The 12,843-nt window shown below is 38.8% G+C and overlaps 1 protein-coding gene and 1 long non-coding RNA gene across 4 annotated transcripts in view; one reads left to right on the top strand and one right to left on the bottom strand.

The window, feature by feature from the left end:
• Window positions 1-12,843, bottom strand: part of Golgb1 (golgin B1) — a 59,331-nt gene that overhangs the window by 5,623 nt on the left and 40,865 nt on the right. For all 3 annotated transcript variants that reach the window (XM_013019391.1, XM_013019393.1, XM_013019392.1), the window contains 5 exons: window positions 10,455-12,366; window positions 7,487-7,665; window positions 5,118-5,280; window positions 4,785-4,922; window positions 567-710 (listed from right to left, as the gene is read on the bottom strand). In XM_013019391.1, the coding sequence (XP_012874845.1) occupies window positions 567-710; window positions 4,785-4,922; window positions 5,118-5,280; window positions 7,487-7,665; window positions 10,455-12,366 (2,536 nt within the window). The remainder of the gene's footprint in view (window positions 1-566; window positions 711-4,784; window positions 4,923-5,117; window positions 5,281-7,486; window positions 7,666-10,454; window positions 12,367-12,843) is intronic.
• Window positions 1-12,843, top strand: part of LOC105987947 — a 29,792-nt gene that overhangs the window by 7,594 nt on the left and 9,355 nt on the right. The window lies entirely within an intron of this gene.

The following is a 12,843-nucleotide window of genomic DNA, read 5'->3' as shown; positions in this document are numbered from 1 at the left end:
CCATGGTGACATCACCACCAATTCTCACCTCACATCCCAACAGGCAAACACAAAACAGCCTGGCCTATTTTTGTCTCTTGGTTTCAAATCCTCCTATACTCTTTTTTTTTTTTTGTCAGTCATGGGGCCTGAACTCTGGGCTTGGGCTCTGACCCTCAGCTCTTTAGCTCAAGGCTAGTGCTCTACTACTTGAACCACAGCGCCACTTGCTGCTTTTTCTGCTTATGTGGTGCTGAGGAATCAAACCCAGGGACTTATGCATTTGAGGCAAGCACTCTACCACTGAGCCACCTTCCCAGCCATCTTAATTCTTAAAGCAAACCCCATACTTTAATTTCTGAGTTCCAAAAGCCTGTCATCTGCTTCCCACGTTTTACCTCCCAACATTTCACTGATGTCTTTTCTCCTGATCTCTCACTCTGTAACTGTTCTTGGGCTTTCTTCTTATTCCATTAATAGTTTCCTTTCTCTCCTACTTCCATCGTACTTCCTCACAGAAGCCTCTCCCTGCTGCTCTGTGTGTTTCCCAACACTCTTTCCCATCTTCTTACTGGCTCCTGACTCACCGCCTGCAGCTCTTGCACCTGTTTCTCCAAGGCTGTACAGTGGTTAAAGAGGTTACTACAGTGCTGCTGGTTCTCCCGGAGACTTTGGCTGGTATTGCAGAGCTGGATGGAGAGGGTATTTTTCTCTTCAAGTAGCTGAGAGAACTGAAGCAGAGAAGAAGGTTAACTGCCATGCTCCACTTCACTATGAGCAGTGCTCAGCCAACTGTCCGGGGATTTTAGGACCTAATTTTGAACACAAGTTCTGAAAACAAGCACCACTATATGTACCCTCAAAAGTGTGAAAGTACTTTTTTTTGTAACTAAGAAAATAATTCTATAGGAATAGGAGGGAATATTTTTTTATTTTTTCTAAAATGGTGCCTAGTAAGTTAAAACTGAAAATCTACAAAGTAGAAACTTATAAGCAAGTCTAATAGGATGGCTTAGTTCAGGAATATAAGTAGAGAAGGGCAGTATCTTGGTCCCAGCTTAAATTTATTAACATACAAATTCCCAAAATTTCATGCAGCTGGAGAGAAAGAAGGCTATCACATAAAAAAAATCTGTATAATAGTCTACCTGTGTGGAATCCATTAGAGAGTTACAATTACCAAGACAGCAGGATGAGAAATTATAATACATGTTAGGAGGGAAAAATATAAATCTGACCGTCCCTGTGTACACGTGGTAAACTGCACTGGGAACAACGATTCTCACAGGCAGAAACATTTCATTCAAAAAGCAGGACTCTCCTCTGCTGAGTGGGCAACAGTTATTAAGTCTGTTCTGAGCATGCTCACTGTCAAGGTGCTCACTAACTACCAAAGCAACATACTCTATTTTCTTATTTTCTTTTTTCTTGAACTCTAGGCCTGGGCAATGTCCCTCAAGCTCTTCAGCTCAAGGCAAGTACTCTACCACTTAATCTACAGCACCACTTCTGGTTTTCTGGAGATAAGAGTCTCACAGACTTTCCTGCCTGGGCTGGCTTTGAACCACGATCCTCAGCCTCCTGAGTAGCTAGGATTACAGAGCCACCAGTGCCCGGCTGAGTGCCATTTTCACCATGTAAAAAACACAACAGTGTCATTTCATGCTGTATGAAAAATTTACCCATCATAGCTTCTACCCACATTTGAATTTGATCTCTTAGAACTAGACTTTTAATTTCTCACTTGCAAGCCATCAAGTTTTAAGCTTTAGGGATGACTGACCCCTAGATATGTTAATATCCCGAGAGTTGCTGACTCTCCAAAGTTTCTGCTGGAGAGTATGCAAGGTAAGGTGTGAGAGGAAACTGAGATCTGATTATTTGCTTATTTGCTTAGTCTTCCTTGTGGGTTTTTGTTTCATAATTGTGTAAAAGTGAAAGATAAATCTAACTCACTTTAGAGAAGGAAGCCTCTTAGAGACATTTCAGAGAAGGGCATTTGATGCACACAGAAGCTAGAACACGAGAATCCAATGCAGCCTTAGCACACGCATAGCCAGGCTCACAGGCCAATAGTAGTTACTCATTTAATGAATGAAAGGCTAGGAAGGAGGTGTTTTATAAATTTATAGTTGAGTTCTAAGGAAAGAACTTTATCTTATTTAGCATAATTTACTTAGAAGGGAACTAAGCAATATTCTTCACATTTGTGAGTAGAATTGATCTCAATAAAGCTGCCAAAAAATTACAGCTATGATTACAACTCAGTCTAGTACATAAATAAACGTAATTCATTTGCAAAGTAAGACCTATATTGTACTACGTAATACATCTCTTTTATCCTATAAGAAAACATTGTTGGGCCAGGTGCTGGTGGTTCACGCCTATAACCCTAGCTACTAAGGAGGCTGAGATCTGAGGATCGCGGTTGAAAAGTCAGCGTGGCAGGAAAGACGTGAGACTGGAAGTAGTGCTGTGACTCAAGTGGTAGAGAGAGTGGTTGCTTTGAGCTGAAGAGCTGAAGGACAGCACCCAGGCCCAGAGTTCCAGCCCCATAACTGACAGAAAAAAACTAACAACAAAAAACCCCAAACAAGAAACATTGTTGGTATGATTTTTAATAACTCTAAACTGAAAACCCAAGTGTTGTTCAACAGAAGAATAGAGAAATTATAGTCTATGCAATACCATACAGCAGAGTGGTAGAAAAATCACACAGTATACAATAACACAGACGAATTTCACAAAATAAATGAAACTATTTCATGGCAAGTGCCATGACTCTGTTCATAGGAATAGAAGGAAGAATGAGGAGGATACTTGGTACATTCTTATGTTTGATCAGACGTTGGTTACACATGTGTTTTCACTTTGTGAAAATGTATCATGCTACACTAAAGCTCTTTGTATTTTTCTGTATGTTTTATTTCAATAAAACATGTAATTTTTTCATTGCTATCTACCAAAATAATTTTTATCATTTATAAACAATTGTGTATTTCAGTCTAAAATACTGTTTTAGGAAGACAAGTACCCAAAGGGAGCCGGAGGCTAATGTTCAGAGAACAAATATAAGGGCTGAGATGGAATCTCACTCACAGGAAGAACAGAGAGTTACTGAGCTATGAAGGGTGGAACTTCTGAAAAAAAAAAAAAAAACCTGACTGAAAAGGGAACTAGAAGAGAACTGCTGAATCCCTTTGAAAACTCCCAAACAATTTCCCAGCATAAAGGCCTGAAATTTCACCAATTTACATCCACCAATTTAAAAAATGCAAATTTCTCCATCAAAGTGAATAACATTTGCCTTTGATATCCAGTATCAACTAGTTGAATTTAGCATCTAATATAGAAAGCATTATCACTTTACTTCAGACTGCCCCTCCTCCTCCTAACACCTTAGGCAAGTTACTTAATACTTAAAACAGCCAACTGATTTTAACAATTTTTAGATCACAGAGCCTTGTTGAACTGATGAGTTTTTGTGATGAGAAACCTATACATACATGCATATATCACTGTGTGTAAATTGTGAGGCATTCACCACTCTCCTCAAAGCTGATCTCTTAAATCACTTCTAGTTCTAGTGTGTACTACCTATCTGGATTCCTCTTTTTTTTTTTGGTCTGTTGCGGGCCTTGAACTCTGGGCCTGGGCACTGACCCTGAGCTCTTCAGCTCAAGGTGAGCACTCTATCACTTGGGCCACAGCACCACTTTCGGTTTTCTGGTGGTTAATTGGAGATAAGAGTCTCACAGACCTTCCTGTCTGGGCTGGCTGAGTAGCTAGGATGACAGGCGTGAGCCACTGGCGCCCGGCTATCTGGGTTCCTTTAAAGAAGGCAGAGGACTAGGGTAGGAATTACTGGAGAACACTTAATAATCAAAGAAGGATAATGATTAGTAAGAAGTAGGGTAAGCTGGGTGCCGGTGGCTCATACTTATAATCTATCTAAATCAGGAGGCTGATATCTGAGCATCATGGTTCAAAGCCAGCCTGGGTAGAAAAGTTTGTGAGACTCTTATCTCCAAAAAAATACTCAGAAAAAAGCAGAAGAGACGCTGTGGCTCAGTGGTAGAGCACTAGCCTTAAGCATAAAGATGCTCAGGGACAGTGCCCAGGCCCTTAGTGCAAGACCAGGACAGGGAAAAAAAAAAAAAAGAAAGAGGGTAAAACAATGATTCAACTTTACTAACATGTGATATGGATAGGGAGCTGATGCAGGGGAGGAATGTTTCCAAAGGTAAAGTGTTTATCATTCTTGAGGATTTTCCAAGGGTGAGAAGAAGAAAATGGGGTGTGTGTGTGTGTGTGTGTGTGTGTGTGTACGCCAACCCATGAGTAAATTACTGTGTTTGAATCAGTTTAAGTCTCATTTTGGTGATATTCTTTGATTATAGAAGAAAATGGTGTGTGTGTGTGTGTGTGTGTACACCGACCCATGAGTAAATTACTGTGTTTGAATCAGTTTAAGTCTCATTTTGGTGATATTCTTTGATTATCCTTTTTTTTCCCCCCTGCCCCTGCCTACTGCATTAGTCAAATTATTTTGTCATTTAAAAACATTTTTAAAAAATATTTTACTTATCACTACCAATTTGCCTTTTATGTTATGGCTTTTTAATAGACTTCACATTGAAGAAACTTCGTTTTCTTTCTATTTAGCATGCTAAGTTATGGTGTAGTTGGAAAAGTGTGTGTGTGTGTATGTGTGTGTGTGTTTTGTGTGTGTGTGTGTATGTGTGTGTGTGTTTTCCAGTCATGGACAAAAGAAACTGAATTCTAATCTAGCATGAAACACTTACCTTACTGTTTAATTGCTGAATCCTTAATTCTTTTTGGTGAATTTCCTTTAAGCTGTCATTGAGCTGGGTCCTTAGAAGTTCTGTCTCATAAACTAGGTTCTGTGAGCCAGGTAAGGAAGCTGAAGTGTCTGGAGATGCCTGCCAGGATACAAACAATGATAAAACTCCTAAGATTGCTTATACTTAACTCCTTCCCAACAGAAACGCTGTCCATGTAGGAAGTCATGAGATGGCTGTCCTAATATTTGAAGATGGGTACCTACCCCTCTAAGAAGCTGGTGCTTTCTGAGGAGTGGTTACTTGTACATAGGAATTGCAATGACCATTGCTTACCTGTCTTTGGTATTGTGTTTTGAGAGTCTGAGTCTGGGAAGAAGACCTCAATTCCCTCATAAGACTCTGTAAATGAGCAAGCTGTTGATCTTTATCTGAGATAGCCATAAGATACTGCTCTTTCATTCGCCTCTCATGCATTTCCCATGAACTCTTCTCCATCCTGGAAAAAAAAAAGGTTACATAAGCACAGGTCAAAATATACTATGAGACAAGGGTAAAAAATGTGAAAGTTGAAACAGCATTATGAGTTCTTAGAAATAAAGTAAATACATAATCAGAGTAAAATTCTTATTACAAACAGAACCACACAGGCATCATGATGACACAGGACTAAAAAAGAGAAATGCCACCTAGCCTTCAGTGCCTTCACAAAATTGCCATTGGCTCTAGAACCTGAATAAGAAGCTGGGTTTCCATTAAAGAAAAAATATTCAAATTCAGGGAAAACTAAGCCAAAAGCACATGTATGAGTATACAGAATGAATTTTGGAACTGTTGTAGGAAACAGTGTTTAGAGGAGACATGTAAGAAATGATGATGGAGAAAAATGAGCTTAGACCAATTTTACTCTCTAAAGTTAAATCACTGAATTCTAAAAAGCTTTTGGCTCTATAACTTTTCCAATCTTTTTGAAATATCCTTTTAGTAAGGTGCATACTTGTTATTTGCCCTAAGGGGGCAAATAACTTTGTACAGATGTGACAGCAGTGATCAAACTGAATTCATAGCAACCATGCCAGTGACTTTGTAAACTTCACAGGCATTAAGACTCACCTGGACCCACCTCACATTCTCTGTTTTGAGACAGCATCTTCCTATGTAATCTAGGCTGGTTTCAAATTCAATTCTCTTGCCTCAACCTTTTGAGTACTGAAATTACTGACATGTGACACTAAGCCTCTGAATGTCTATTCATAAATTTTCTTTAAAGCCTGTCATCTCAGCACTTAGGAAAGAGAGGCAGGAGGATCTTGAGTTTGTGGCCAGCCTGGGCCATGCAGTGAAATCTGCCTTAAAAATCCAGAGAGACTGGGGTGACAGGAAACAAAAAGAATTCTCAAAATTTAACAGTAAAGCTTAACAAACTAAATTTAAAAAATGGACAAAACACATGAGCAGAGTTTTCATTAAAGAGGACATAAGAATCAGATAAATATGTTCAACCTCATTGGAAATTATGTAAATTAAAACCACAACACAATATTATCACATACCTCTTAAAAGAAAAATAAATTATACCACCAAATACTGGAGAGGGTGTGCAGAAAAAGATCAATTACATACTGCTGATGAGACTATTAAATGTTATAGCTATTCCGAAAAGCAAATTTTCAGTTTTACAAAAATATGAACATCCATTTACCATGCAGTCTATCACTTACAGTCCAATACTGGGAATTATTATTGGGCGACTGCTCCAGATAAAGTTGTGTTCATATAAAAATTTACAAATAAGTGTTCATGGCAGCTTTATTTATTAATAGCTAAAATTAGAAACAACATGCATGTCCTCTAAAGACTGAATGGTTTGTAAAGTGGTACATTTTTGCTATAAACAGTATTCATTATTAATTATTAATACACATTACAGATCTCAAGGGCACAATTACCATATATGTGGGGAAAAAGTCAATTTCAAATACATGTCAAGACAAAAATATAGGAGTGGAGAACAAATTAGTGATTGCAGAAGAATATGGGCTGGGGTGGGTATATAGCACTAAGAACATACTTGTCAATATGAAAACATGTATGTATCTTAGTTGTATGTATCTTGTCAACACACAGAATCTATGTGAAAAATTGCATAGTTGTTCACATATGAATGTACACACATCAAACAAAATAAGTGCATGTACAATTTGTGAAATTTTACAGGTAATCTACAAATTTCCTGTTTTGTTTTATATTTTGGCAGTACTGGGGTTTGAACTCAGCCTCCCATTTGCAAGGCAACTGCTCTATAACTTGAGCCATGCCCTCAGTCCTTCTGTGCTTTTAGGTTATTTTTCAGATAAGGTCTTGCTTTGCCCAGGCTGGCCTCAGACCATTATCTTTCAACCTTTGTTTAGGATCACAGATGCCTACCACCACACTAAGCTTGTTTTTGCTGAGATGGGGGCTCTAATTTTTTGCCTAGGCTTGAATTCAACCACAGTCCTTTGGATCATGAGTAGTCTGAATTACAGGCCTAAGCCACCCAAACCCAACCAATTTCCTGGTTTTGATACTGTACTACAGTTATGTAGGACACTACTGCTAGAAGAAACTAGATGAAACGTATTTAGAAACTGTCTACAAATTCACAATCATTTCAACTTAAAAAGTGAAAAGAAGAAAGAGTCAGAATGCAGAGATAATCATACCTGAGCTGATGCAGCTCATGCTGCCAGGTCAGGTTTTCCTGCCTGAGCTCTTCTTGCATCATCTGAAATGTTTTTGTCTTTTCTTGATATTCTTGGAGCTGAGCCTTCAATGGTCGTAACTCAGTGATCTCTTGATTAATCTGTAAGTACTGCTGCTGCAGATTCTTCAATTCCTTCAGCTTCAACCAAAGGGAAAGTAAAAGAGTACTTCAGAGTGCTTCATCACATCTCTTTCACACATCTCTTTCATTAGAGGCTCCTCAGCTAGGTGAGTCAGACACCACAACAGACTATTAGCAGTTAACAGTCCATTGACACCCACAGAGCTGCCATCAAAACTGCAGGGGGAAAGTGCATTCCTGCACTTTCCATTGTGTACCCTACCCCAAAAGCTCCAAGTTGACTCTACAGCTCCAAATCTGACCTAGAATAGACTTAACAAGCCCACAGATTCATTATAGTTGGTAAAAGTAAAGATAGAGTAACTTTCCATGTAGTTTTGCAATCTGGTAAGACTTTTAAACTTTCTTACATAGACATCGGCAGTATTTTTTTTGTCTTCCCTTCCCTTTTTGGAGATTGGATCCGGGATCCGGGATCTCAAGCATGTTAGGCAAGCTTTCTGTCACTGAACTACATCCCAGCGGGATATTAATCTTCACTCAAGCTTAGGTGATGCTGATTTGAAAAGAAAGAAGTGTATGCCAGTGGTTAAGAATTCTTGGACTCTGGTATTAGATATTCAATTTTTTTGGGTGTGTGTCTATATATATAGTCTTCACACCCATTAAGTCTTAATTTACCTCACCTACTAAATGAGCATAAATGTATTTCTTTTTGATAAGAATTAAATAGGAGGGCTGGGAAGGTGGCTCAGTGGTAGAGGATTTGCCTTGCATGCATGAGGCCCTGGGTTCAATTCCTCAGCACCACATAAGCAAAAAGAAAAAAAGCCGGAAGTGGCGCTGTGGCTCAAGTGGTAGAGTGCTAGCCTTGAGCTGAAGAGCTGAGGGATAGCGCCCAGGCCCAGAGTTCAGGCCCCATGACCAGACCCCACCCTAAAAAAAAAAGAATTAAGTGGGAAAATTAATGCACTTCACACATAAAGTGATGATGATAATGATGATAACAATGACTGACTTGCCTTGGTATATTTTGTTTATCCCCAACATTTATTAAAAGCCTGGCAGTAAGGAAATGTTGTCAGGACATCTGGGCAACACAGGACCCTTGAACCTCTTTTAACCACTCAAAGAATTTTCCAAAGTAGAAACAAGTAAGAAAAAAAACCTGTGTTGACAAAGCCATACGGCCTTTATTAAGATTACAAGAGGGGGGCTGGGAATGTGGCTTAGTGGTAGAGTGCTTGCCTAGCATGCATGAAGCCCTAGTTTCAATTTCTCATCACCACATAAACAGAAAAAGCTGGAAGTGGCACTGTGGCTCAAGTGGCAGAGTGCTAGTCTTGAGCAAAAGAAGCTCAGGGACCTGTGTTCAAGCCCCAGGACTGGTAAAATAAAAAAAAAATAGAATAAAATAAAATAAAGAATTACAAAATAAAGAAGATGATCAATAATAGATATTAGGTGTAACAGGACATGCAATGGACATAGAAATTTGCCTAAGACTCGACAGTTAAGAGAAATAACGTCATCATTAGGACTAATCTAAAAAGTAGACTTTTCAAATCCTGTACATTTTAAAATGAAAAATCTGGTCTTTTCAGGTTCTTATTTCCTATTTGGTCTGTTTTCTTCCAAGTACACAGTCTTAACAGAGTGGAAGAGACTATAATGAAAGTGAAGATAGTAACATGATAAAGTAGAATCCCCTGACAATCTGGTTTCCTCATACAGTTCTGCTTTTGCCTCTGAATTGTGTGTGTGTGTGTGTGTGTGTGTGTGTGTGTGTCATTGATATTAGGTCTTAAACTCAGGACTTCACTTCTCTTTTGTTTTTTTGTTGTTGGTCGTGGGGCTTGAACTCTGGGCCTGGGCGTTGTCCCTCAGCTCTTCAGCTCAAGGCAAGCGCTCTACCACTTGAGCTACAGCGCCACTAGGACTTCACTTCTCTTATTCTGCTTATTTTTCTCATGCTCTACCACGTGAATCATACCTTCAGCATGTTTGCTGGTTAACTGAAGATGAATCTGATGAACTACTTTGCCTAGGCTGGCTTCAAACTGCAATTCTCAGATCTCAGCTTCCACAGAAGCTAGGATTACAGGTGTGAGCTAACAATGCCTAGCTGTTACTTCTGAATCTTAATGACCTAGAAACTGTCAGGAAAATATCAAATCCCCAAATTTAACTCCTAGATCTTACAAAAAGCAGCAAAATTCTGTGGAATAGGCCTGGAATAGACATAATATTCTAAGAATTATCAGTGAAAAGAACTGAATATTAAAAGAAAGCTGGAAAATGGCAGAGCTTGCAAATAATCCTTTATTTAAAAAGGCATTTAAACTTTTTTTTCTTTTTCTTTTTTGATAATGTTGGCCTGCCTAGAATTGCCTATATATCCTGGGATGGTCTTGAACTCACATAAGCCTCCTAAGTGCTAGGATTACAAGTATGTACCACCATGCCATTTAAGTAACCTTTTTAAGAGGAACTGAGTCCAGATGATAAGCTGCAGCACTGTAAGTGTAAAAAGGAACAGCATTTCTTCAATAAGATTCTAGAACCATTTATGTACTTGTGCATGTGTGTACAAACTACACAAAACAAGCTATTGCTTAGTCCTTTTATAAGCAATGGACAGTTTTGTACAAGTAATTTTTTTTATTATTTGAATGGTAATGCCAATGTTTATGTTTCCTCAAAGACCAAATAAAACCTGTGGGATTACAATATAGCACTGTCCCTGGTTTTATAGAAAACATGTTTATTCCTTTTATGTAGAAATATAAACTAATTTAGAGAAGAATTCAAAACTCTCAAACATAGATCTGAAAGCAGTTACTCACTAGTCGGTCTCTGTCATTCTGGAGAGAAGACATAGCTCTTTTCAAACTCTGTACTTCTGCTGGGCTGGAGGCGGGCTGGGCTGCAGACCTCTGCTTCCCATCCTCTGATTTTCTCAATTTCTCCAGCTCACTCCATAGATGATCTCTTTCTTTTTGCAGATTGGCCATAGCCTGGGAAAAGGACTGCACTTGGTTGTAGGTATCTTCTAGTTGTGAAGATAAGTGAAGCAATTGCTCATCTTTGGATATGAGCTGCTGGTTCAGTTTCTCAAGGCGAGAAAAGCTGTCCTCAGTGGTGTTTGGGGGAAAGGCAACTTGAGAAAGAAAAGTATTGCTCTCTGTATTTAAGAGGCCCTTTTGTTCCCTCAGCTGGGCCAACTCCTTCAGACTGGTATCATACTTCCTTTTGAGTTCATTAAGTTCTTCATTGGCATGATCTCTACTATTTTGCAAGGAGTCCATAGACCTGCCAAAAGACTGGACTTGTGCCATGAGATCTTTATTTTCATTGGTGACCATGAATAGCTTCTGTTCCACTGCCACCAGATCTCTTGCTAGTTCTGCCACTCTCTCTTCTGCCGTTTCAGTTTCATTTCTCATTATCCCTGCATCATGATGGAGATGCTTTAATTCCTTCTTCAGTTTATCCTCCATTTCATCTACCTTCCTGGTAGCTTCCTTTTGAACAGATACTAATTCTTCTTCCAGGTCTGTAATTCTCTTCTGAGAGGAGGAAAGTATTGTATTTAACCTTTGAACCTCCTCTTCTTTCACATTTAACTGGGCATAATATACACCTAAAGTACCTTCTTCTTGCAGGGCTGTCACCTGTTTCTTCATTTGGGACACAGATGATTTCAAGCTCTCAACCTCTTTAGATAAATCTAATTTCTCCTCTTGGAGGATTTCTGATGATCTCTGCAGATCCTTTTTTGCTTCCTCAGACTCTTTCAGCTTTTCTTCTAACCTCATGCATTCATTCTTCAGCTCCTTATTTTGCTGTAGTTGAGCTTCAAGAAGTTGTTTTTGCTGACAGTCTTTTATTGCTATCACTTGGTTCAGGTCTTCTCTATATTGGATCAATTCTGCATCCAGCTTGGCATTTTCAGAATTGAGATCATCCATATGACTTCTCAGCCCTCTAATTTCTTCCTTAAGTTTATTATTTTCAGCAGCAGCATCCTGGATGAGTTGGTCTTTTTCCAGGATTATAGAGAGATGTCGCTCTTCCAGCTGTTGATAGTCACTTACTATGCGGTCTCGGTCATCCTGGAGAGAAGACATGGACTTAACAAAAGAATCCAACTGAGCCTTAAGTTGAATGTTTTCTTTGTTGAGAGTTGTTAATGTGTCCAAAAGCTCATTGGTTTTGTCAAAGGCTTTTTTGTTTTCCTCTTCTAAGACAATGTTCTCTTCCTCCTCCTGGGACAGCAAGTTTTCTAGTTCTTTAATTTCTCTATCATGCTGCTGTTGCAGTTCGGCAACAGCTATTTGGATTGCTTCTTCTTTGTCAGAAAGCAGACTTATAATTTTCTGCTCTTTCATATTTATTTCTTCATGCAGCTTTCCAGTCAGTTCTTTGGAGGCCTGGAGATCAGTTTCTAGCTGTTCATAATTGAATTTACAATTCTGGATATCAGCTTCTTGCTGCTTTATGATACCTTCCAGATTTTCTTTATGTTCCTTACATTTTTCTAAAGAATCATTTAAATCAGTTGCTTGGTCCTTGAGAATCTTAAGTTCTGATTCCAATTTAGCTAATTCATTCTGAGAATTATGGTATAGGTGTCGAGTCTCTTCTAACTGGTATAAAAGTTCTTTATTTTCCCCTTGTAGAGTATCACAAACCTTCTGGTGATGCTGGATATCTGTCTGGGCCTTGGCCTCCCAAATTTGCTTGTCATGTTCTAACCTGAAAACAAAAACAAAAAAAGAAAGAGAGAGAGAAAAAGAGGAAAAGCTATTAAATATAGATTTCAAAGAAAAACTCCATAATGCCTAAGAAACACAAACTACAACATGTACGTAAGATATACAAATAAATATTCATAATTTGAAGTATTAAACCTTCTGAGGTGTTACTGACATATATGCCACATGAATGATAGAAAATTAAAGGAAACGAAGTGGTGCTGTGGCTCAAGTGGTAAAACACTTGCCTTGAGCTGAAGAATTCAGGGACAGCGCCCAGGCCTAGAGTTCAAGCCCCACAACTGGGGTGGGAAGGAGGGGTGTGGGGGGAAGGAAGAAGAAAGTGAAAGGAAATGAACTTTAGGAAAACTTGAATAGTACTGTGGCCAACCTCACAGCCTTCACTAAGATTAATAACATCTATCAAAAATAATTTTAAGAGATTTAAAAAATTATCTTTAAGTGGTTGTTTAGAGGG

Source organism: Dipodomys ordii, unplaced genomic scaffold, assembly GCF_000151885.1.
Source record: "Dipodomys ordii isolate 6190 unplaced genomic scaffold, Dord_2.0 Scaffold45, whole genome shotgun sequence".
Lineage (NCBI taxonomy): Eukaryota > Metazoa > Chordata > Mammalia > Rodentia > Heteromyidae > Dipodomys > Dipodomys ordii.
Note: the sequence above shows the minus strand (reverse complement) of the source record. Positions and strands in the feature narration are given on the sequence as shown.